The sequence below is a fragment of the Echeneis naucrates genome, chromosome 16, assembly GCF_900963305.1.
Source record: "Echeneis naucrates chromosome 16, fEcheNa1.1, whole genome shotgun sequence".
Classification (NCBI taxonomy): domain Eukaryota; kingdom Metazoa; phylum Chordata; class Actinopteri; order Carangiformes; family Echeneidae; genus Echeneis; species Echeneis naucrates.
The window spans coordinates 1,032,160-1,057,911 of record NC_042526.1 but is presented as its reverse complement, the minus strand read 5'-3'; the positions used below and the strand labels follow the sequence as shown (position 1 = coordinate 1,057,911).

At 45.2% G+C, this 25,752-nt stretch overlaps 1 protein-coding gene across 3 annotated transcripts in view; it reads right to left on the bottom strand.

The window, feature by feature from the left end:
• ptprz1a (protein tyrosine phosphatase receptor type Z1a) overlaps positions 1–25,752 on the bottom strand; it is a 43,659-nt gene that overhangs the window by 13,576 nt on the left and 4,331 nt on the right. The window contains exons 2-13 of one of the 3 annotated variants that reach the window (XM_029522657.1): positions 16,027–16,089; positions 13,843–14,022; positions 12,109–12,260; positions 11,602–11,697; positions 10,104–10,170; positions 9,863–10,020; positions 7,791–7,941; positions 6,564–6,748; positions 6,167–6,293; positions 2,581–2,621; positions 1,673–2,438; positions 151–696 (exon numbers count right to left, since the gene is read on the bottom strand). In XM_029522657.1, the coding sequence (XP_029378517.1) occupies positions 151–696; positions 1,673–2,438; positions 2,581–2,621; positions 6,167–6,293; positions 6,564–6,748; positions 7,791–7,941; positions 9,863–10,020; positions 10,104–10,170; positions 11,602–11,697; positions 12,109–12,260; positions 13,843–14,022; positions 16,027–16,089 (2,532 nt within the window). The remainder of the gene's footprint in view (positions 1–150; positions 697–1,672; positions 2,439–2,580; positions 2,622–6,166; positions 6,294–6,563; positions 6,749–7,790; positions 7,942–9,862; positions 10,021–10,103; positions 10,171–11,601; positions 11,698–12,108; positions 12,261–13,842; positions 14,023–16,026; positions 16,090–25,752) is intronic. The other 2 variants (XM_029522658.1, XM_029522659.1) reach the window with 2 other exon arrangements.

The following is a 25,752-nucleotide window of genomic DNA, read 5'->3' as shown; positions in this document are numbered from 1 at the left end:
TTTCACAGAAAAAAATGACAAAAAAAAGAGATGTTTGTTCAGTTGACAGATGGATTAGTCATCTCGTGGATGTCCAGGACTCTTCCTGACCGCTCGGCACTTTGTGGATGTAATGCAGCTTTTTCCCCCAAAGACGGACGGCTTGTTTACCTGCGACTTGGTCCTCTTCCTCTGACTCTCTTTCCATGCGCTCGGAGATACTGAAGTCAGAGGACGTCTCGTTGTCGTACAGGCTTTCACCCTGACCTGAGCCGCTCTCCTCCTCCACGCCCAGCTGCCAGGGTGAAGCCGAGGTTAACGCAGGAGTGACTGGCGCCGCGGTGCTTCCTCCCTCAGAGGGGGAGGCACTGCCGCTCTCGCTTTCAAAATAAAACGAAGAGGAGCGCTCGTCCAAATCGTCTGGAGTCTGTCCAGACGCCGATGTCATGAACGGGGGAACGGTGTTGCTAATTTTGGTGGAATATGGGAGTATGCTCTCCCCAGAGGCAGAGGTTTGAGCCCTGTCCCACTCCTGGTCTACGCCCTCCTGGGAGTCGGGGAACAGGGCCGAACCAGATGCACTGCTGCTGGTGTCTGACACCTGCACCTCTGGGGTGAGGGTGAAGGGGGACGCTGCGGGAGAGGAAGGGGTGGCAGAGGTATGGAGGGCCGAGTTCCCATCTGACGCCAAGAACCAGGACTCCCTGACGCCAGATGCTGTGGGTGCAACAGAAATGTGCAGATCACTATGAGTGGCATGGAGAAGGTGGGAGCTCAGGGAGGACGACGATGGAGAGATATCGCTATGAGAGAGCAGAGTCTGGTCCGAAGACGGACCAACAGAACCCGCCACAGATAGAGAGTGAAGGTCGTCTACACTAACACTGAAGGCCGAAGGGAAGCCAACACTCGAGTAAAGCTCTGAGCTGGCAGAGTCCCAAACTGAGGATGGCAGGGGGACATGAGGAGAAGCATGCAACCAGGATGAGGATGCCGATGGCTCCAGAGAACAACCGCACATGGTGTCCATATCGCTGGCTAAGAGAAACCCATCACCGCTGACCTCAGGGAGAAAAGATTCTATCGTGTTCCCCGTGACGTACCTCAAGTCCTCAAACTCAGTTGAGAAAGACCGGGAAAAAGTCGGTGTGGAGCCAGAAAGGGGAAAGTCACTAGAAAGCAGAATTGAAGGCTGGAGGGTGGGGCTGAGAGACAGAGTGACTGCTGACAGTGACAGATCCCTGGAAGATTCCGACAGCTCGGCAGCATCGGATGTGCCGGATGGATCTGGGATTGTTCGCAGAGGAGGGGTATCGCTAAACGCTACGGGGTGACTTGAGGAAATAGGCAAAGATGGAGAACTAGACAACAAATCATCATCACCACCTGTGTCATCGAACCTGACACCACGGGAGATGGTGCTAGTTTCCCAGCCAGAGGGGTGCGAAAGGTGAGGGAGGTGAGGCAGGGTGGAGGCAGCGAGCGGGGGGGGTCGAAGAAGGAGTTGGGTCTTTGCTAGGCAGCGGTGCGGTAGCGACATGCTGGGAATCCGAGGCAGACAACACAGGCCAAGATGAGGAAGGAGGGTCATGCAGGCAGGTGGAGGGGGCGGAGTCGGGGTCCGTAGTGTCACACAGAGGGGATGAGGCGTAGGAGGAGGAGGAAGAGGAGGGGGGGGCAAAGAGGCGCTCACCGTTGGACACCGGCTTTGTGGTCTGCAAGAGAACACCACTCAACCGGATAGAAGCGGTGGATGAAAAATGAGGCATGCTGGGACTCGTTGGACTACGAGGAACAACTTCGCTCCAGGAGGATGGTTCTGAGGTTGAAGTTTGGATCTCTGGAAGGCCGGTGTCTTCGTCTATGGGCAGAGCCAGTCCTCGGTCGGTCTCAGCTTGGATGACTCCGTTGATTGACTCCGTTGTGCTGCTCACATCCTCGGCTTGAGACCTGATCGTAGATTCGGTGGTGCTGTAGGAAGAAACGCCTTCATTGCCATTTGTGTTTGTGCTGGTGAAAGTTGGCATTGTTGCACCTTCTGGACCGATGTGTCCTGGAACATCGTCTGTCTTTGTGCTGGAGTATAAAGGAGTTGAGGAAGTGGGTTCCTCTGTTGTGGTTGATTTTGTGGAGTAAAAGGGAGCATTTCCACTGAAGTCGGCGTCTTCTCTGGTCTCTGGTGACATACTGGCCTCCGGTGGCCGTGTGGTGGTACTGTGGCGTCCTGGCTCTTCTGAGAGGCCCAGAACTTGAATAGACTGAGCGGATCTGACAGGGGGAGCTGGATCAGTTCTGGTTTCTCTCTCGTTCCACTCCTCTGTTGTGGTTCTGATGTCCGGTAAAGGTAAAAGAGGCGAGCCGCTAGTTGTGGTTGTTGGGAGGTCTGTTGGAATCCAGGCAGGACCGTAATCCTCGGTCTGGAAAGATTCATTCCAGGACGGATTGGGTTCATAATCCTGCTGGAGACAGAAAGATTTTCAGACATTAAGAAATTAATATCTGGTACCTTCTTTTTAAAGAAGGTGAGAAATTAACAGCAGTTGTCACGTGATAATTTAACAATAACATTTAAGATGCTCAAATAAAATGAAGGTTTCTTACCTCTTCACTGAATTCATCTGAATCTGGATCCAGCTTGTTCTCTGGAAAAAGGCACAGATGACATCATTAGTTTCTCAATCACTTAAATAACTCTTAAAATTTCCAAATCAAAATGTACTTCATTAAACTTTAATCCAGTTTAGTTTTCATTTCTCTCTTAGTTAAAATGTACAAAAAAAAAAAACCCAAAACAACAACCAAACAAAAAATCTGAGACATTTGACGACAACATGAAAACAATGTGATGAGAACATCTCGGAGAGGAAAAGGAAAACGATGTGGGACACTGTTTTTCTGGAAGTTTCTTCTTCGGTGGACGTCGAGGTGTGAAAGGTCAGAGGAGGAAAGTGGAAATGAGTGGAAAGCTGTGCAAAGCACCTGAAGCGGTGTGAGAATAAACCAAACAGGGGTGAACGCTTCTGTGCAGAACACATCGAGCACATTTCTGATTTCATGCAGAAGCAAAGACAGAAAACCTCAAACAAACAAAAAAGATTCTGGAGGGAATCAGTTTTCTGTTTCATCCTCTTTAACAAAGCAGACGAGCCGAGGGAGGAATCGATCACACATCGGCTCAACGTTTTGGAAAAGTCACCAAAGAGAGATGAAACAAACTCACAACAACACAAACATGGACTGAGCACAGCACACAGCGAGCATGTCGGGGGGGCAGTTGGGGGTCTTACCTGTCGAGGCTAAAGGACACATCATGGACACCAGATCAAACTGGTTTGTGAAGCATGAGATGAAGTTTTACAAGTTTAATGACCTTTAAAGTTTGAGGGAGGAACTGTGACTTTGTTTTTGTTTTTTTTTTTTTTAAGGTGGGAGTTACACTTGAATTTATTCATTATTTGTTGAGCCTGACATTAAATTATTAGTCAATGAATTGAATAGTCAATCAACAGAAAGTTCATTCATCCTAACTTTTAGTGAATCATTTTCGTTATTAACGAAAAACATTCATTTAATATTTTATTTTATTTCATGATTTCAACGACATTTGACAAATTTAGCTTTATCATAAGCTAAATATTTTTATTGTATTTTGATGGAAAAATAAAATTTGTCTTTTTTATACACCATTAAAATGATCACCAGAGGTCCCTGTTTGATTATAAGTATATCATACACTAACCTAATATAACCTATTACTGCTTATTAGCTTAGCTTGGTTAGTTAGCTCGCTCCTTTTAGTCAATAATTGTAAATAGCAAAAATCGTCATTAAAGTAATTACCAAGGCAAAAACTGTATTTTGTTAAGATATGAAATAAAAAATAATAAAAAAGTAAAAAAACAAGCGTAAATCTGCAGATTCTGAGGTCAGAACAAGAAAATGTATGTTTTTTTATGTTGATTGAGCAGTTTAATTGTTTAACAGCTACACAAGCCGACCTAGCTAAGCTTCAACACGAACTCTATCCATGCTAAGCTAACGTTATGATCTGAAACATTTTGGCCGTCATGCTAACTTCTGTCTGTCGTTTCGACACATGAATATAATTTCTACGGAATAAAAATAACTATAACTTTGTTTTTAGGTCTTATTAAAATGCGACTGTAACTTAGCTCAGTTTAGCGTTAGCGTAACCAAACGATGACGTCACAGAGCCGGAACAGTCTCATCGTGAACGAACGCTCGCGGGGTCTTTCACGAATGCACTGTTGCCATAACAACGGTGGCCTTGTTTTGAGGAAGTAGAAACGATGATAAACAGACCTTAACCAGGAATTACGTCATATTTCTGTGGGGGGGGCGCCAGGATGTGTCATCCATATAAGGCCATGCACGTCACAGCAGACTGATACGATTTCCCATCGACGAGAGAGAAGAACGCTTCAACTCATTCAATAAGACTGTGTGATTTCCAACGAGGACATGGTCAGATAACTGTGTGACACATTACATCTGATGAATCAATACGAAATCTGTGTTTGATTGGCAGCTTTATCAGCCAATGGTGACGTCACGGCAGCTCTAAAATTCACCGCAGATCTCTCTCACAGATGAGAAGCGGCTCGTTAATGCACATTCAGCAACGAGCTGTGAATTTATACTGAAAGTGTAAATAAGAACAGAGCATTTCTGAATTTACAAATAAAATAATAAAATAAAAATAATATTTGTGAACCAATTTGTTTTTTGTTTTTTTATTCGTGAAGCAGTGATGGTAAACTTGATTCTTTTTACTGAATTGAGTTTAAATGAGTCACTCACCAAAGTGAATCAGTTTTTGAGTCATTTGAGTCATGAGTCAGTGATTCAGCTCGAGATGCGTTCATCTTTATGGCTCGAGTGTATCGCGAGCTGCAGCCATCTGTGGCTGAGGGAGGGGCGAGTTAAGGACAGTGAGCTTCGTGAGTCTCGTGTTCTGAGTGGTGGACGTCAGCTTTTGTTTTTCCTTCGTTCACAGCTCATAGCAGGGGAGGAAATAATGACGGGCAGTTCAGTTCAAAAACACGAGCTGCTGCTTTCGCCACAATTACAATGATTAGCTTGGTATGTTTCTAAAAGTGCTGTTAGAATAGCAGGAACACAGTAATGATATACTGACTGGTGTCTTCAGTTAGCTGTGCCTCTAACTAGCGGTAGCTGGGATGAGTCAGTGGGGACCGAGAATCGTGCCTCATGAGTCAGTAAAGAGATTCCTGAGTATTGAACGAGTCGTTCACTACGCGAGAGTTCATTTATTACGAGACTGTTCTGGCTCCACACGTCGAGCTTCGGAAACCATGCATGCAACATGAGACTGAAATAGGATGCAGGGGATTTTTCTTTCCTTGAAACAAGACGTGTTATTTTATTTAATAAAAAGTTCTTACACAGCTTTATTGGGATTGTCACTCCAACCCACGTTACACAAAATACTGCTGAGAACATGCAAACAATCGTCTTACTGTGAGATGCAGAAGGAACGGACGCCACAAAATGAAGACAAAGCAGAGATGGAGAGCGCGTCGTCTTTTCTTAGACATATAGAATTATATATATGAAGACAGCAGAGTTCAGAGGGAGACTTGTTAGACACAGATGAAAATAAAACACAGAAAAAGGTGAGTTTTGTGTTTGTGACCTTAAAAAGGAAAACCCAGAGTGAGACGTTCGGGAGGATGAGGAGAGAGATGAAGAACAAAACATTTGTGTTGTTCCGGGGTCAGAGGGAGGAGGACAGGAAAGTTCTTTCAACAAAATAAATGTCAAACATACGACTTGGAAGAGAAATACTTAAAAACTTTTTCGATAAAATATTAATATGAATATAAAATATCACAATAATGAGAAATACCTTTAAATACATTTAAATGAAACTTTAGATTTTGATTAAAATGATGAAATATGCTCACTTAAATACTGGATTGTAAAATAAAATTTCTAAAAAAAGATGAATAAATCTGACTTTGTAACTCATAATCCTGATGTTTTTTTTATTATTATTTAATCTAGATGATTTATAAAAATCTAAACGTCTCTATAGTTCATCCTTACTCTAAAAAAAAAAAAGAAAAAAAAACTGCAGCAGAAATATTAGTGAGCACTTCATCTGTTGAACTCTACGCTCATTCTCGGGCACGCTGGCTCTTACCGGGGTCGTCGGCGGGCATGACGACCGTCAGCGGGTCGCTCTCACGTCCGTACAGACCGTTGGAGCAGACCGCCACCACCTGGATCACGTAGCTGGAGTTAGCCAACAGGTCAGCCAGCATCGCCCCCTGGTGGTGAGAAAAGGATGGACACAAACGTTAGGGATATTTTACTCCACCTTAACAAGGCTAACCTAAAATAAAATCTGTAACTCGTTCTATTTCATCTGTGAAGTGGATGAATTTTCTAGCTGCTGCAGCAAAACAGTTTGAAGTTAACAGAAATAATGATTACAACATGACAAGTTTAATAAATAAAAGCAGATTAAATACAAAGCGAGTTCAAAATAAAAACATTTTGGTTGAGAAAAAATATTTTGCATTGACTCGTGTTCTCACCACATCCTGGTCTCCGTCGGTCAGGTAGACGGAGGGGGCCGAGTTCTCCGGGTCGGCCAGTCCGTAGCTGACGGAGTATTTCTCGATGGTGGCGTCGTACACCGCCCGGGGCCGTTCCCAGATCACCAGCAGGCTGCTGAGGTTGTAGGGAACCGCCTGGACGCCCTCCGGCTCCGAGCTGCAGACTGACACACACAGACGGACCGGCCGAAGGAACGTTAGCAAACACTTCTCCGAAGTTTGTCACACACACTTTTACCCAAAACGCTGCAGGCCTGAACCCCCCTCAGCTGGTTCTGGCTTCAGTGATCCAAGTTTGGGGGGGTTATGTCTTCACTTGATAGAAACAAGAAACAGGAAGAAATTATTTAAAACTAAAAATAACTTCCTGCTTTTGTCTGCAGCCAGTGATTCTGGGTCAGAGTGGAGATTAACGGAGCAGATTATACCGATGATAGACTCTGAGGTCTGGGATTAACACAGATTTAACTGAAAAAAGGCTGAGGATCAATGACAGGGACAGGAGGAGCCCCCCCACCTACACACTGACACCCCAACCTTCATCCTCTGACCTTTGACCTCCCAAAGTCACACAACGGCTGCGGTGACGTTGGGAAAGTGCCACACGCCCCCCCACCCTCCAACACCCAGAGGAGGATTCAGCTTCGTCCACCAGGGGGCAGAAGGAGAACATCTTGAACTGAGATCAGATAACAAGCTCCTGCCTGAAAGGCTCAACGGCTCCGACCTTCAACTAGAAATGAGCCTGGACCTGAGATCTCACATTTCAGCTGCTCATTTTCAACACGGCAGATGTTTTATTTCATCTGACAGCAGCTCCAGAGGGGGAGGACCTCCTGCCCAAAAACCACAGATCAATTCGCCTCATCGCTGATTATTGACCACCACCAGCGAGCGGCGGGAAATCGATGGTTGGCCACGTCGAGCCTCTCTCTCTTATTTAGGTCACCGTTGTTCTATTCTGGTCTCTCTCCCTCTTTTTCCTGCCTCCATTTGTTTCTGATCCATTTTGACTTTAATTAGCATCAGTGTGTTTTCACTCTGTGAGGTCACACAGGTGAGATCGTTAATGTGTGTTTGATCTTATTTTCTCAGTCGGGCTCACGAGCTGCTTTCAGATCTGTTAACAAGGTTTTAAAATAAAAGCAGAGCAAAAGCGGAGCAGAGAACGAAGCCGAGGAGGAGCCAGAGATTCTCTGGACGTACCTGGACTGAGGACTTCCTCGGTGCCGGTGTAGGAGGAGAAGACCTGCCCCATGAACTGCTGCTGCTGCTCCCTGAAGTTGTTCTGCAGATAATCCATCAGCATCACGTATCCGGCCTGCTGCATCGTCATCACCTCGCAGAACATCTCCAGCTGCGACAAAAGCAACAAGACGTCAGCAAGTCCGCAGGAAGGAACCAAAAATGGATGAAAGTTTAGCTTTTAGTCGGAGATCGGAGGGACAAACGGTTTAATCCCAAATCGTCATGAGTCCATAAAAAACGTTGCACAAACGGTCATCTTGAACGATGGGGGGGACTTTCACAGGATAATTCCTGAAAATGTAAAACTGAAACTTTCATTTTTATTCCTTTATTTTAGATTCATTACTTGAACGAATTGTTGAATTAAATATATTGATAATCAAAAAATGCAGCATCTCAAAATATTTTGGAAGATTGGGAATTTGGATTTAATTACAAAAAGAAAAAATAAAAACTCCACACTATTCCCATTTTTTAGATGCAAAGAACAAACTGCCATTATTTATTTACTGTATTAAAAATGTAAAATTAAAATTTCCAAAATGTGACATCACAAAAATTATTAATCTAAATGATTTAAAGTTTAGATCAGAATAATCCCCTGGTGGGAGTTTTTAGTAATAATCTGAGAACATGAGCTTTATAAAAACATGTTTTTCTCGACACACCTGGTTACACAACACCTGTCATTGTCTGACTCACAACACCAACGCACAGCCCATTAAGGCCATTTGTGCTCTTTAGTCCCGACTTTAAACTATTAAGGAATGTGGACCAGCTGAGAGCTGGAAGAGTCACGAAGCAAAAACAAAACCTGGATCCTCTGAGGATTTAAGATGATTCTCCGAGTTGTCAGTTTTCGTGTTTTTGAATCACAATGAAGCTGTTCAGATGAAACCAGCCCGATTTTTCTTTTCATTTTAAACTCAAAGTGAAATTCTGCTCGGTGTGTGAGGAGGCCGGCGTCCTGGTTGGTTCCGGTCTGTTGGACAGATTTCTGATTGGATTTTTTCCTCATTGTACGCTCAGTTTTTTCACTTCGACTGCGAGGAGAATTAAAATGTGGAGTTAAACACAACGCACACATTTCAGAAAAGGTGTGTGGTCTCCAGAAAGCTTTCTCAAGGATAGATGTGTGTGTGTGTGGGTGTGGGTGTGTGGGTGCGTGTGTGAGGCCTCTTGTCTCAGCGTTGCTCTGGAGCCTTTTTCTCAAAAACCTTTTGAGTGTGTATTTTCTTGTTTGTTCAACTTTGTGTGTGTGTCTTCACTTAAATACCGTAAAGATCTTTTGTGAGCCAATATTTGTTTGATGAAATGACGGCCTCTGTGTGGCTGTCAATCATGTTTGGCCTGAGGGCAGTCGCAGTCACACTCGCTCTCTCTCTCTCTCTCTCTCTCTCTCTCGCTCTCTGCCTCGCCCATCCCTCGTGTGTTTCCAGACCTCTGGTATGATAATTCCTCCTTTCAGCTGCGTGAACGCGTTTCTAAAGGGTGTGTTGTTTTCGGACGCATCTGTGATTGTGTTACTTTTCTTTTCATCCTGAACGACACTGTTGTCTGACTCTTAAAGGACACACTGCCGTTTTCACGTTGTGTGTCCCTCCAACATCGCTACTTTCTGTTTCGTTCCCTGCTGCAAAAAAACTTTGTTGATCTCTGTAGACATTTTGTTGTGCTATTTTTTGCCTCATACTGAGGAAATCTGTGCAGCTTTTACATTTTAATTATCTTGTTTAAAACTAAGCTCCGCCCACTTGCCCTGTTTTGCATTAGCGTGGAGTTTGGGGGCGGGGCCAGGCACTGCCATGATGGCGACGGTGGATCTGCTCACTCTGAGCTTTCAGAAACCTGCAGCCACGTCCGTCTTTATTTACCGTCTTCCTACTTTTACTCCCATTTATCAAGAAGAAAAAATATTCTCTCAGCCAGCTGAGACAGAAGACGAATGAAAGAAATGCAGCATGAGTAAGAAAGAAAAGAACTCATTTCTGGATAAGATGAAGTCTAATTTTTGGTGTGGGGCGTCTCACCTGCTCGTCGGAGATGGCCACCGTGTTCTTGAAGACGATCCACTCCACGACCTCGCTGCAGGGCGGCGTGGTCAGGGAGCCGTTGTAGATGAAGTATTTGTCAGTAGAGTTCGGCAGGAGACCTCCGAGGGAGAAAGGTGAAACCTCGGAGGTCTTCCCTGGAGCAGAGACCAGATAATTCAACACCACAGAAGAAGAAGAAGAAGAAAGGAGAGGACAGAAGGAAGACGGGCTGGCGTACCGTATCTTCTCACTCTGCCGATGCTCTCCACGATGGCGGCGTAGTTCACGTTGTCCTCAGCGCTCGTCTGAGAGAAAAAAACATTAATGTTTGATTTAACCCAAAGTTTATCGGCTGTTTGTGGGAATCTGCAGTTTGAAGAATTTATTTGGGTTGTGGCAGAAACGCCACGACGGTCGGCTGGATGTTATCGACATGCTTCGCCAGAACTATAACAGACACCTGAAGTTCAAAACCTGAACCAGTCGGACAAGAGTTCACTTCAGAAATGTGTCAGAGCTCCTCGAGTCATCAGTTTCTGAACACAGAGATACGATGAGGGTCGAGGAAAGAAACACTCCTTTTATATCTTAAAGTTTTTGTTTTTATGTCTGAAAGGAGGGAAAATACAGGCAGAGAGCTTCAGGCTGGACCGGGACCTTCAGGTGCCGTTAACATTCACCTCCTTCAACAAACTTCGAGAAGAATCCTTCAAAAAGTCCACCTGATGGCCCAGAAACCTGCCGAGGCAGCTGGCGGCACCACAAAAACAAAATGTACCGACTTATTTGAGTCAACACACACACACACACACACACACAGCCTGCAGCTTCACATCAGACGTTTCCCTCCGTCTCCTTCCAACATGGCCTCTGTCAGTTCAGACGCACAGAGCATCAGAAAGAAACTCGTCTGCACGGCGTCCAACGATGATCCTGAGCCAGAAATACAAATCAGACGCTGACTCAGTCCGACTTCTTTCACCCTCAACTAGAAGTCGATAAAGTTGTTTTCTGCCAACTTTCAGAATTTCAGAAACTCTTCAGGGCGGTTCATTTCCAGACAAAGAGGCCGGTTGGCGTCCGGCAGGCGCTCCACACACCAACAACACACACGACACCTTCTCTTCTCACACCTTTTGTTTCTCCATATTTGATTCTCAACATCAGTTTCTTTATTTATCGTCACTGTTTTCAGCCGTGAAGTCCTTAATGAGGCCTCTATTGTGGCCTTATTTTATTTTTATTTTTATGCTGTATTGTTGTGTTCGTCACAGCCAGAAGACAAATTTGAAGTCTGAAGACAGACTTCAGGTCCAGATCAGACAAAAGCACTTTTAATGTGGGACGTGCTCTAGTTCCACACATGAACTGGTTCAGTTTAGCAGTTTAGCAGCTTCAGGTGTTAGTTAAAGTTCATTTTAGCTGCTTTAAGTGTCAAACGGTTAAATTTGGTTAAAGGCTAAAGCTAAAGGTTAAAAGCAGCCGTGAAAACAGGTCAGGTTGGTTTAGCTAATGGATTAAATTAATTCATTTACATTCAGCTGTTAGTTTCTCGGTTGTTTAGTTCAGATGGTTTGTCAGTTTTTCCCTCCAGTGTTGAATCTGTTGAGTTTGACAAATTTCAGTTGGATCGCTCAGATTTTTTTAATTCCTCCGTCTGTTCGTTCATTCTTGTTGTGCATTAAAAGGTTTATTAGCATTTTAATTCCCATTTTGCTGACAGAACACACACACACCTCAAACAGAACAGCCAGTGCTGTGATTCTGCCGCCGGCCTTCATGGCTTCATCTAAAGAGTCGAAGCGATGAGCCTCAAAACTGTAGATCTGCATCTGTGAGAAGAAACAGAAAAGCATCTTCAGCTGAGATGATCCTGAACTACAGAGCTGTCCGAGTTCAACCTGAAACAATGAGGCTTTGTTAAAGTTATCCTCAATAATTTGTTCCGATCATGAAATAATGAACAATGCTGTTCAGATGTAACAACGATTGTGTGTTTACTTCACTTCTGTGATGGCGTCACTCCCTGAGAATACTAATGAAGAAAACAAAAACTTTAAATATAAGAAGCCAGTAAACAGGAGGAAGAACACATGCTGGTGAAAGTGCAGCTTTAAAGGACATCATTATACTTTTAGAACAGATAATTCCATATTATATTAAAACACGTGTGATCAGAATCCTGTGAGACGACAGTTTGATTCAATACTTCATATTTTTAGATTTGTTTATGATCTTCTGACCTCCAGAGGAGATTTGACTCCGTCCAGACTGTGTTCGGATCCATCTGAGGATGCGTTGCATCGACCCCAGTGGAAGGTGATGCGCCCAACCTTGAACTTTGACCTCAGGCCTCCTCCGCTGACATAAAAGTCTCCGTCCACGTCGACCGCCACTGAGGAAAGAGAGACAATTCACTGTGCTGTGCGACGAGCAGTGTTTGTGCCTAAAGAAAAATGAAGCTTGATCTTTTTGGTCTCCGTCTGGAGCGTCTCATTGAAGATGATGGATGAGAAAATGTACAGAAGATCAAAAGGAGCTTCTAGACCACATAATACTCCACCGACACCTTCAGCAGGAGTCCTCTGACCTGACAAAGGTCCCCTCCAGGACCGAAATCCTCTTTCATGGTGTCATAACCACCGAGCCTTAAACTGTCCTTTAATCTTCCACCTGCCTTCAAAAACTGTGCGACCTTTGTTTTGTGTAGATAATACATGATGAAACTCAGAGTGCAGGGTTTTATTCTGACGCCCCCCTTTGATCTGCAGGCGGTCGGCCTGATTCCTGTTTCCTTCTTTGTTGTGTTTGGTTTGTGCGTGTCTTGTTCTGTTGTGTTTCCCTTTAACTGCCGTCTAAAATCTAATTTCCCCTGAAGGGAGGGCAAATATTGACTCAACTTGTCGCTGATTCACTGGCGTTGAAAAGTGGGTTTGTGCCGCAGCGAAAGTAGCCAAACAATCCATACGCTGCTTCTTCTTTCTTTCTGTCTCTTTTTTTTTTGTTTGGTGGAAAACTGAAATCTTCTACTTGTAGTCCTGCGAGAGCTTTTACAAAGATGGTGCACGGATGGCGGGCTGCACCTTGAACCTGCACTGGGCCCATTTGTGCGCTCATAAAAACAGGTTTAAGTACTGTCGGCCTGAACCGTGCTCAGATTGTCCACCAAACATCTCCATTAATAAAAGCCCTTTGGTGCAGCTGGCGGCCGAACAACAACTACAACAGAGTGCTTCTTCTTTCGCTGAGAGTCCTGTTGCTAAGAAGCGCTGGACTCGTCTGTTTGGAGCTTTTTGAAAGGCGAGCTGGGATCCCCCTTGTCTACAATTTCACTTAACAATTACCTTGAATGCACACTGTTGGTTATTGTGTTTCACACCACTTAGAGAGAGAGGAAATATAGAAAAAGGCTCTCAATCTTGTCGAATGAGAGACCGGTAACTGTATCCTCCACAATAGGACACCGCCGTAGGAGAAAAGGTTGTATCGCTCCAAATATCATCAGGACAGAAAGCAAAAAGGGGGCGAGGGCAGGCCGCGGACACTTTAAATAATTAGTGACCTCAAAGAAACAAACGTCAGCTTTTTAGAGGCTTTTAAAACTTTAAACTTTGTGGGTGAAATGAATTAAAACCGTCTGCAACATTTAGGCTTGTAGTAAAGCTGATGCTGTCGTTGTTTGGTGATCATCAAGGTTATTAGATTTAATCCTAAAGTCAATGTGGCCGTCGATCCAGAATGCTGAAAATCAGAGTCACATCAGAAGGTCAGCAGTCTGTAGAATTTATTGTCGAGGATTTTAAATATTTGTTCAGCTGCTCTTTCAGTATTTTGGGAACAAATTCACCGACTCGTGTTTGGTCTCTTTAGCTGCCGCTTTCCAACCGGTTTCATGAAAACAGTATATTTAAAGATCTTAATATTCTTCCTCGTGAAAAAGGGAAACATCTTAAGTGACGGCGGCTGAAAGCTCTCACCGGTCTTGCCGTTGTTCTTGATGGTCGTCCCGTCGGCAGTCAGACTCTCCCAGCCCTCAAACGCCAACTTCTGGTACTGCAGTTTGACCTGAGCCAGGTTCTCATCGATGTTGATGGGAGACTGCTTGGCGTTGCTGCAGGACGGAAACCTCTTGGCCCAGTTGTTTTGGTTCAACGTTCCTAGAAGTCAAACAGAAACAGGAAGTGTTTGCTTTAAAATGTAAAGTGCAATCCAAATAAAATAATTATCATGAAAGCCCGGATATATCCAGATGTATTTCATGATGACGTTGGCATTAAGGTCAGCGTTATTGGTCTTTATGTGACTGGACTGCATTATATTAAACTCTTTGTCATTATTACATCTCATTAAATGCGTGCTGTTGTGGGAGAGCTAAGCTAACAGGCTAATAACCGCCAGCTGCTCGGCTGCACTTTTGCCCCTCGACTCTAAATGGGCTCATATTTTCCCTCCAGGTCAAAGTGCAACACTTTTCAGTCCGTCTTTTATGACACAGATCCGCGCTCCCAGAATCAGGTTTCACAGCGAGAAGACCGGCATGATGGACGACGTTGATACAGAACGGAAAGTGTTTCAGGCGGGAAAACAAATGAATGTTCCTTCATTCGTCGGTTTGTTCAGCTGATCCAGCGGGTCACATCAGTGTCGAGCTGAAACCGAAAGCCGTCCACGTTCTGCTCGTATATCCTGCCGATCGGACTGAACCGTGACGGAGAGCCACATCTGCTCACAGTTACGACGGTCAGATCCACGAGGTCACTGCGACACCAACCTCCAGAACACGAAGAAGAAGAAATGAATCATTTCACCGCCGCCGCGGGACGTCCAGAGAGACGACAAAAACAGAAATCAGATCACAAAGTAAATCACCGAAGGATCGTTTTTACTGAGGACGTCGGAGAGGAAAAAAGTTTTGTTCATCACGTTTTAGACTGGAAAAAAAAAAAAAAAAAAAAAAAACAACAACCTAAAATGTGACAGTCAGACAGACGAGGTTTAAAAAAGGACAGAGGACTAAAACTTTCACTCCCAAACAGAGAGAGTGGACGGCTCTAAAAAACACAATCACCAACGCTGACAGCTCACCGAGAAAGATTTACAGCCTCACGTTAAAAAAGAAAATCCTGAAAATCAGCAGATCCGTTTTATTAAATCTGTTAACTGAGCCGAGCAAAAAACAGCGTGTGTGTGTGTGTGTGTGTGTGTGTGTGTGTGTGCGTCCTCGTAGTTAAATCGCAGCAACGAGAGTAAATGTGGACGAAACTGGATCCATGTGATTCGGAGATGCAGCATTGTTTTCTTCTTAAATTATATTTTCAAATGAGACACGAGCTGCTCCGAGTCAACACGCTGATGGAACAGGAATCCGAGGCTCAACGGCACGCAGGCAGAGTTTCACTGTGTTGGGTGATGGTGGAGCGGCGGCTCTCCAAACACAAACCTGAATGTTGTTGATTAAAGTCACAACACAACACCATCGGCTCATTATGGATCTCTTACAGAGCCGGTTTCTGGACAAAGACCTGACAGTCCTGAGTGGCCCACAACAAAAATAATCATCAGCCTCACAAATATAAACACCAAGACACAACTGAGTTCATAAAGTGAAAACAACATCAGCTGCAGTTCAACAACCACAAAGAGACACTGACAACTTCAACATAACCCAGAAGGCCAGCAGACACACAAGTTGTGTGGATGTGTAACAACATGTGGTGACTTCTTGTTGTGTTAAAGACACAAAAGAGCTTCTGTGTGGTCTGAAGTTTTAAAGGTCCGGACGGTCTCCAGGTCTAAAGGTAGACCTCCTTCTGGTCTCTGATCCTGGATCAGCTCCAGGTTCTGTATTAGTCCAGTTAAAGTCTCAGAGAAACCCTCAGACACTGAACCTTAAAACCAGCCGTCAGGACTTCTGGGACTTTGTGATGTCACAACGAAGCAGCCACTCTCAGCCACGCCCCCAAGCCAAGACCACCTGGATCAACGATCCGACCTTCCAGGGTTTGGTTTTTTTCATCCAATCAGAAGAGAGAACCAGCAGGCTTGTTAACGAAGCAGTGAAGTGCTGGTTCTGCTCTTTCATTTGGATCAGTGCCGTCAGATTTCTTGTGTTCTTGGTCTCTGAGCTCGTTAGCTTTAGCAGAACATTTGGCTTCACCAACCTGCGTACGACCAGTCGATGTCTTCGGAGAACTTGCGTTGGTTCCTGTAGGCGTATCCTTCCGCTGGAAGAGACAGAGACACGGTCAGTTTAACGGTTTTACATCAGAACATACGGACCTTTAAACTGTTTTCAAAGAAACAAACAAATAAAAATAAGAGGACTCGGAGCGTTGCAGATTTTTGTGGTTAATAAAATGTGAATGACAGCTCACAGATTGAAGCTTTAGCTGCTTTAAGGTTGTAAAAGTTTTTACACAATCAAACCTGTGAGAGAAACGTTTAAAATTCCTGAACTGACAGTTTCATTAGTGGGTCAGACCTTAAAAGGCTTTTATGGTTTGAGTTTATTTGCTGTGCTGCCTCACACACACACACACACACACACACACACACACACAAACTTCCGCTGTTTCACTGAACGGCTGCCAAACAAAACCACGAGCACCAACTCAAAGTGTGAGCAGCTGAAAACAGCCACCGGCTCCGTCCGACTCAGAGACGACTTTCAGACGTTAAACTGACCTCGCTCGTCACGTTGAGTTTTTTATTTGGCTGCTGGAAATGAATCAAAAACCTGAAGGTTTCCAAATCTCAAGACACAAAACAAACTGCAGCCTAAAAAGGTCAGATTTGTCATCTCGCAGACACAAAGTCAACTAAAACGAGACTTTACATCCTTCGGGAGTCTCTCTCTCTCTCTCATTGATATTTTTAACAGGCTTGCTCATCCACCTGTGTGGTGGATGGACCCAGATCCAGGTCTGCTTCAGTAAAAGACTCCGTCCTCCGCCCAGATCCTGGTCCAGATCCTGGCCCAGATCCTGGTCCAGATCCTGGTCCAGATCCTGGACACCCAAATCAGGTCCAAACTCCTGATGAACCCTCCAGACTGACCTGGTGTCCTGAAACAGGAGAGGTCAGAAGCTGAAGTGTGTCGGCCTGATGTTTGGCTCAAAACAAAGAGACCGGGATGAACAATTAGCCCGAGCTCGACTCGGACCGCTCCGGCTCTCAGTCATGTGCGTAATGGCGGCCCGTCAGGAGGTGACATCATTAACCCGAGCGGCTGTCAGGCATCTGTCACGTTAATGAAGTGGAGCTGCTGGAGAACAACACCTCATTACCATCACACAGCGCCGAGGGCCCGGCGGAGAGACAAAGGGAGGTCACATGACACGACGAGGAAGTGGAGTGAGGATATGAGTGAGGAAATTCGCTTTATTAAAACTTCCTGCTCTGGTCCCGGCAGCAGGAGTCCGATCTTTGGAGCTGCGGCGACGTTCAGAACAAGGAGCTGAGGACGGTGTGAGGCAGCCGCTCAGTGTTGTTCGGGTTGTTACTGTCACAACCGTCTCTTCAATTCATCATAAAGCTCTGATGATCAACGCAGAATCAACCAAACTTTATGAAGATTTTATTCTTCTGTGTGTGAAGTTCACTTCATTTCACTCCTGATGTGTAAAGTGAAGTCAACGATCTGCGTTTTAAAGCCGCAGTTAGAGCTGAACTTCCAAATCTCCTTTTTCATTCAACTGTAAATCTGAAGCAGCTACTCTGGTTCTAAAGCGGGCAGATTCAGGTCCGGCCCGAGCGTCTGTCAACACGTAATCCTGGATCAGACCGCTATCATCCCGAGCTCAGAGGGAATAAACACCACACAGCAGGACTCCTCATCTCCTAATTTACTGCAGATCAAAGCAGGTGGACGAATCCTGAATGTGTCTTTGTATTACTGCTGAACTTTGTATTATTGATGCAGTACTTCTATTATTTCTGATTTATTTTATATTGTTTTTTTTAATTTTATTTGTGATTGCATCTTCCATTTAATGAATAAAATAAAAGAACCTTATTTTATTTTTTTGTTATAGACATGCATGTGCTGTAGGACTCTGTGAGATCTTGATGTCTGGTGTGTTAGAGTTGTGTTACTGTGTTGTGTTTTTTCCAGGTTGTCAGTGAAAGAAGCTCGTCGGAGGAAGTGGAAGTTTGTTGATGACTCTGAATTCTACGACTAAAAACACATTTTGTTTCGTTGCAGAAATATACGAACGTTTCATCAGATTTTAACTTCAGTCAGTGAAGGCTTGAAGATGAATCTCGTAGTCCAGCAGGTAGACCGTGGCCCGGGTTCAAGTCCGACCCACAATCCTTTGCACAACACAAATCTTAGTGAGCAACTGGATTTGTTTCTGGATCAGATTTTTTTTAATGGACTCCGAGGTGAACTGGTCCTGAAGTGACCCACATATACAGAAGAAACAACAAGACGTCACACGCAGCACCCAAAGACGAGACCAGGTCTGGAACTCTCTCCTGTGAAGCGTTCTGCAGGCCGAACAGAGCGTTCCTTGTTCTTCAGTCCAGTTCTCCGTTTCATCTCAACTGAAGTGTGGAAAGTTTAATCCCTGAATCGAAACATGATGGAGATCCAGACGAGGAGGCTCCGACCTTCTGTTTCTGGACTGACGGAGCGCCAAACCGGAACTAAACCTCCTGAACTCGCTCCCGGCCTCTTTCTCAGGAATCTTTGCAGCGCCGTGAACGTGATTTACTGCAGCATATTCCCGCCGCATCACGGCGGCAGTGAAGACACAATCATGGCCGTTCGTTTTCTTTGGCGGTCACCTCGCTCTGGTGGCATTATTCAATCCGCTGCAGTGGGGTCGCGACCTCTAGTTGAAAGGTCAAAGGCTGGAAGTTCAAGTGACAAGAAGCTTTTATTTCGCGCAGAGAAATTTGGATGTTTTAGGGTTGTTATCACCGTAGGGGGGTTGGGGGGGGTTCAATTCCAACATCCATTGGATTACAAGTCGGCCTCAAAGACAGGACATTCAAATATCCCTCGCTCCGCTAACACTTCCAATCTTGTCTGAGTGGAGCCCCAGACGTTCCCGGGCCTGATGGGATATGTAGTTTATCATATGCAGTCTGCACTGACGCCCAAAGACCTTCAGTTGGCTCCCGTCAAGTCTCACAGCTTTTCTTCCCTCATTTGTTTACTTTATCATTTATTCATTCAATTCTATTTCTCCAAACTTCGGGGAGGGCGACAGGAAGCAGTCTGTTCCCACCTCTGTTTGGGTGGAGATGGAAACAGACTGTGTAAACAGCAGCTCTGACATGAGGCCACGCTGCACTCTGTCCTGATGGTGCTCCAGCTGTCTGTAGCTGTTTGCTCCACATCGACCGACACATCAAACGCTGCAGGTTTCAGTTTCTGAGGACATCTGATGCGTCAGCCGTATCTGTGGACGGAAACAGGAAACGTCCCAGAGCACAAGATGGCGGCTCTCGTCTCTCTGACCTGATCTTTAATTCAGTGTTACCTGAGATTCAAATATCTCAACAGCTCTAACATTTCCAGGTCGTTGCATCATCACAAAAACCGGACCGACTTTAAACGCCAGATAAAAACATCTGACAACCAGCTGACGCCAACAACTCCCATGATGCCCCACTGCTTCAGCACTGAACTTCACAGTGCGATTATAGTCTGTTTTTATTGATTAACATGACGATATCTGACTGATCCTGCAGCTGTGTCCAATAACTAAAGTAAATCTTTATTTGCTATTTGCACAGAAATGTGTTTATCTCCAGGTTTTCCTGATGGGGAGGAAAGGGGTCAAAAAAAAAAAAAAAAAGTTTTATTTATCGTTAAAAGTAGGGAGCTTTCACTTAAATTGGAATCACTCTCCGTTATTTTTGATGAATTATTCTGTGTGGTCGGGAATCGTGGAGGGTTATTGGGAATATTTGCCCCCTGATCCGCGTGGACCATCTGAATTATCGGAGAAATGAAACTGAGGGAGAAGAAAAGCTGATTAAAGTCGAACAGAGGAGAGGAAGTGAAGATGGGAGGGCACTTGAGGAGGGGGGGCAGTAAATTCAGGTCTTGAGGGCAGAAGGGAGGGCAGGATTGGGGGGGGGTGGATGCTTTCTACTGGAAAAGAGTGAATGAGTAGAATAGATTCTATGGGGAACTCTTGCTCGGCGTCTGTGCTCAGAAAAAGACCACAACTGTGTCAGTGTGTTTATTCAGCAGAGAGCGGCCGAGTCGGCGCTCCGGTCTGTGGGAGCCTCGCTGCCTCCAGCCGGACGCTGAATAAGAGGATTAGCCGAGCCCTGGGAGAGCCGGGGCGTCCACAGGGCTGGGGGGGTGAGAACCGGTGCCCACGCCAGAATGTGTGACACCCCCCCCCCTCCTGTAACATCCACCCGAATCCCTGCCCCTGATGCCAGGGGTGGGGTGGAGGGGGGGCAGGGATGGAGCAGGTTAATCTGTTGGCAGCACCAGTGTGGTCTGTTTAACCGAACGTTTCCCAGATACAGGCTGAGGATTTAAAGTGTTAAAGAGATGAGGAGAGAAATGATCCATTACACCTCCGTCACCCTTCGATGTGGACGGACTGGATGGAAATCTTCATTATCTGGATAATCAGACTGAGGAGTTTCTCCCTAGAGGTCTCTGTCAGCCATCTTGGTTTTGGAAAAGGTGGCTCTGACCTGCTTGGGAATCTCTCCTGATCGGGTGGTTCAGTCTGTCAGTCACACAGTAGCCCCACCCCCTAACCCCTCCCCTTCCCTCTAAATGAACATCATGTTGTACTGAAGACAGACCAGAAACTCATTTTCCCATAGACTTCATTATTCGTTTTTGGTCTGTCTCTGGGGGACAGAATGTCCTCAGTGTGAAGGATTTGACCTCTCCGCCAACAGGAAGTCTCAGCGCTGCAGGCGTCCAATCTACCTGACAACTGTTAACTATAAATGGCAAAGAACAAAAGCAGCAGATTATCTCCAGTGCGAGTCGGACGGCCTTAAAAGGAGGTGGAGAAGCTGCTGACGGAGATCTGACAGGAAAGGAGAAGACGCCTGGTATTTTTTAGCTTCATGCATTTTGTGTTTGCTTGCATGAAAAGTGCTAATAAAGTTTGATTTGACTGAGGGTACGGTGGCCCGTGAGGACAAAACATGACTGTCACAGCTGAGAACATGACACGTCACAGCCATGAAGCTCACAGGTCGGCCTCCTGTGTGTGTGTGTGTGTGTGTGTGTGTGTCTGGTCAGCATCTCCGCTGAACTGAAGTCTGACAGCAGTGTGTGTGTCTGTGTGTGTGCGTCGGGGGGGTGAATAATGAATAATACAGCTTTGTGTCTACTGTTTCCATCATTCATGCAGTCGGCCTCCATGTTTGTTTACGCTGTTTTATTCTCTGATCTATTCTGTCTCAGTCAACTTCACATCATGACATCCTGATCCTGATCCTGACGGCTCGTCATCTGGGGAGCACGAATATTGGACCAGATCTTTAAGTCTGGAGGAACAGAAGCAGAAAGACGTTCATTTGCAGGATTTTAGTTATTCCTTTCTGATTAAATGGCAGAAATTTTAACAGCTTTTGGGAACTTTTCAGCTGCCGATCTTTAACAAACGACAGCAGATGTCGTCTCCGCTCGTCTCGAGGCCGAGCAGCGTCGCCTCGACTTTCCTCACATTGACGCTCACTGCCGTTTTTTTCAGCCTCATCTAGATTTAAATGCAACGAGAAGAGCGTACCTCAGGCCGACACCTATTCAACCTTCAACCATCTGAAACTCTGTTGGTCTGCCGGTCGCTATCTCAGCAGCCAGCAGCTCAAACACTCAGAGAGCCGCCGGGAGTTTTAAACAAAGAGCTCCCATACCTCTTGTTTACAGGACGAGGAAGATTTAAAGAGGAAGCCGAAGGCTTTATTTATCTAAAACCTTTTTGCTGCCTGAGACTGTTCGAACATAAATAATGATTTATCGGCAGCACGTGACCTGTTGGACTTTAGCTCTTATTAATCACATGTTGCATTTAACTCTAGATGAGGCTGAAAAAAACGGCAGTGAGCATCAATGTGAGGAAAGTCGAGGCGACGCTGCACTTCATCGCACCGAAGTATTCATCAAACAGCTTTTATTGATTATTCCAAAAATATACCCTGCAAACTTTTATGATTTTGGGTCCAGCAGTAAAAATCTGCAAACAGAAAGGACGCGATGTGTTTTCCAGCTCACCAGAGCCAACGCCTCCATCACCTACATTTCATCCCTCATCTGTTCCAAGCAGCAGAAGTCGTCCTGGTTCCAGCAGACGTGTTTCTAATCTAATCGTACACACAGTGACGAAACAGTTTGTCAGAGTCCCAGAGAAAAGCTCCTCTAACAGAAAAACAACTTAATCAAACACCACAGCTGAATGGACGAAGAAGGGTGCCAACGCTGTATCCCACAGGAAGGACAATGAGAGAGGAAGTGTGTGTGTGTGTGTGGATGTTACATTTCTGGGTTTCATTCAGCCCGAGCTTAAGATGAGCCCGATGTTTCAATGCCGCCCGTCAGAAGACGTCGTTAAAAGATTATTTCCTGAATGAATTTGGGGACTGAGATGCTGCATTCAAGTCATGTAGTATTTGCCAGCTGCCAACGGGGGAGAGCAGGCAGTGAACAGAAGAAAAAGCTGCGATCCTGGCCAATCCCAGCCGAGTCTAAAACCCAGGCCTATTTTTACTGCAATGTAAATAACTGGTGCAGATTGTTCAACAGTGAACGAGAGAAAACAAGTTAAACAAACGAGCTCTTTGGATGCTGATGTTCAAGTTGGACTTTATGAGTAAGATAAAACTTCTTGTTAAAGCTCCAGCTGGTCTCTGATCCTGGATCAGCTCCAGGTTCTATTAATCCACTTCAAGTCTCAAAGGTCCCCGTCCAGAGAAACCTGCACAGTCTGGATTCAGAAACTGAACCTTAAAACCAGCTGTCAGGACTTCTGGGATTTTGTGATGTCACAACAACGCAGTCACTGCCCTCAGCCACGCCCCCAGCCACGCCCCCAAGTCAAGATTTCATGTCCAGGTTTAGAGACCGAACCTGAACTCTGCCATATTTTTAGGGGAAACGGCCATCTCAGTTTAGAGCGTCTCTTCACAGGGCGAGTCCTGTGTCCAAATGACCTTTGACCTCTCTGACACCTTCCACCCGCACATCGGCAGCAGCGCGTTCACCGGCTCATTAACGGGCAGACGTTTTGTGATGCTGCCTTTGGGACGTGGCACTATTTTGAGGGATGACCTAATTGAAATTAGCAGCGGGGGATGGGAAGAAGAAATAATGGATTTTACACTTTGTCTTCCTTTAACCTTGACACACTTCTGCTGCCCCCCCACAGTTTGTAATGTAAACTGTGACATCCCCTTGTCGTCATTATCAGACTACAAAAGATATTTTATTTTCTAAAATCACCTTTTTTTGTAATTCAAATTTTTTCATCTTTACAGCCATCAGAGAAAAACAAAATTAATGATGAAGCGGCTCATTAATATCTGTTGACTGTGTGATAATATTGAGACGGATCGCTCCACCCAGATGTTTGGAGGGAATTAAAGGGGACGGATCGATCTGAATCTGAGCATGAATGGCTTCGACAATCAGGCAGATTCAGTGAAGTCGTTTCAGAGAATCTCGCCTGAAGATAAAAAAAACAATTAGATGACAGAAAAATAACCAGCTGATCATTCTGGCATTTTTCTGACTTTGGTTTTTGTTCTGGAGGTTTAAATACAGCAGGTCAGAAACCGGTCAGCAGAGGCAACCGTCTACGGTTCGTAAGCACAAACTTTCCTTTCAGATTGAACTATCTGAAGAGCAGAATCTGGCACAGACATTCAAAGGTCGGGCTAAAGCGACTCTGACACAACTTCATCCGAAGTCCCGTCTCCAGCTCAAGCTGTTTTGGATGTTGGCTTTAAATGGTGTCCAACAGTAAAGTGACGTTATGTCGCACCGAGCTGAGACAGTCAGATGTGGAGGAAAGTGGAGCGATGGCAGCTAAAGAGGCTCCTACTTTATATCTGGAGATGGTGCAGACCAAACTGGAGCTAAAGGAGCGTTAATACTGGACACAAACAGGATTCTAATGGGACAATCATGTAAGAAGTTTAACTGTTTAAGTGTTTTTATACCCACAAAGTCAATAAAATGTTCTTGTCCAGCGTTTCTCGCTCTTCTTTAAAGTGCTGACACGATGCTGTTCGGCTCGACCCCCCGCCTCCGTTCGCATGTGACGCTGGCAATCGAGGAATTTAAGCTCATTCTGACGCTGCCCTCAAAGGAGGCTGATCTGGATAAGAGGATCAGACTAATGCCTGAAATGTAAATGTTCTGTAAATACGTGAAAAGCCTTGTTGAGGCCCATTGAATCCTTTTGTGCACACCAACATCTGCCTAAAGCTCCTCCACGTTCACCTGCTTAGATCCCCTGAATGGGGAGGAAAATGGAGCGAATCGGGCCTTTTAGCCGAGGAGGACTTTGACCGACCCGCGTCCTCGGCGCTGGCCTTTTATCGCTGGCCTTTTTCTGCATCACTTTCTTTAGGATTTCGCATTCAGACAAGGGCCATCGAAATGTCCAGGATCGAAGAGGACCACACACTCACAGGCAGGCTGAAAACAAGGAGGAAAAGTGGAGGACAAATCAAATGGCTCTCCACCAGCTACTCTACAGGGGCTCCGCTTATTCTGCTCTGCAATGGGCTCCGGTGTGAGTCCCCCCCTGCCCCAACAACCAACCACCAACCACCCCTCCCTCTTTCAGAGGCGCTGTGGGCCACCCGGATCTGCCCCGTCATCCATTACAGCTTCCAGAGCAGCGAGGAGGAGGAGGAGGAGGAAGAGGAGAGCTGCCAGGAGGACACCAGTAAAGACAAGATGGTTGTCTAACCAGAAAAAAAAAAAAAGAAAGCCCACCCTCGACACCCCTTAGCCCCCCGAAAAAACCAGAGGGGAGACAAATGAGGAGGCGGATTAAAAACATTCAGAGGGGGAGGATGAGGAGGAGGAGGAGGGAGGGGGACGTGGACAGTAGAGGGATGAAGGCTGGAAAAAGGGGGACAAATGTGGGACAACAGGATGACGGAGGATCTGCAGCAGCAACAACACAAGTTGTGAAAGAGATGAATCGAAAAGGGGGAAAAGACGACGCACTGCAAAAAAAATCCCCGTATCATTATTTCACTTTCTCTGGTGAGCTACATAGAAATTCACCAACATTCAGTCACTCAGTCAGGAAATCAGCTGCAGGGACCAAAACTCTTATTTAGGCTGTAGAGGTGGACACACGTGACGACGAAACGCTGTCAATTTTAGTCCAAAGATGTGACGGCAACACGAAACCGGTTCAAGATCTCATCTTCCAACGAAAACACTCACAGTTAATCCATATTTGGATGTGATAGATTAAAATCGTAAATAATAAATAAATAAATAACAGAAGGCTCAGCTTTATTGGCTTTTTTAAAAATTTATGTTTATGTTCTCATGGGGTCAAAAAGATTTATTTATTCATCAGCCTCACAGTCTGAAATTCATCCAAGTGTCCTTAAAATAATTGATAGTTGCTTCAGTACAGTCGCTTTTTAAGATGTTTGCTTAAATATTTAAAGTTTGATACAACGAGGAGCTTACATATTTTAATCTTTTGGAATTGGATCACTCCAGCTACTCTCTTATTGGTCATTGCTTCAAAATCAAACCCTGAAAATATAGCTAATGTTCCAAAACAAACTTCCGTCTTCAACCGCTGCAAATCGCTGCAAACTGCTGCGAACACTTTTTTCCGTCAGAGCTTTGAAAGAAGACCCTTAGCTGACGACCTTAGCTCAGGAGAAACATACCTTCAGCGGAAAAGTTAAGGTGT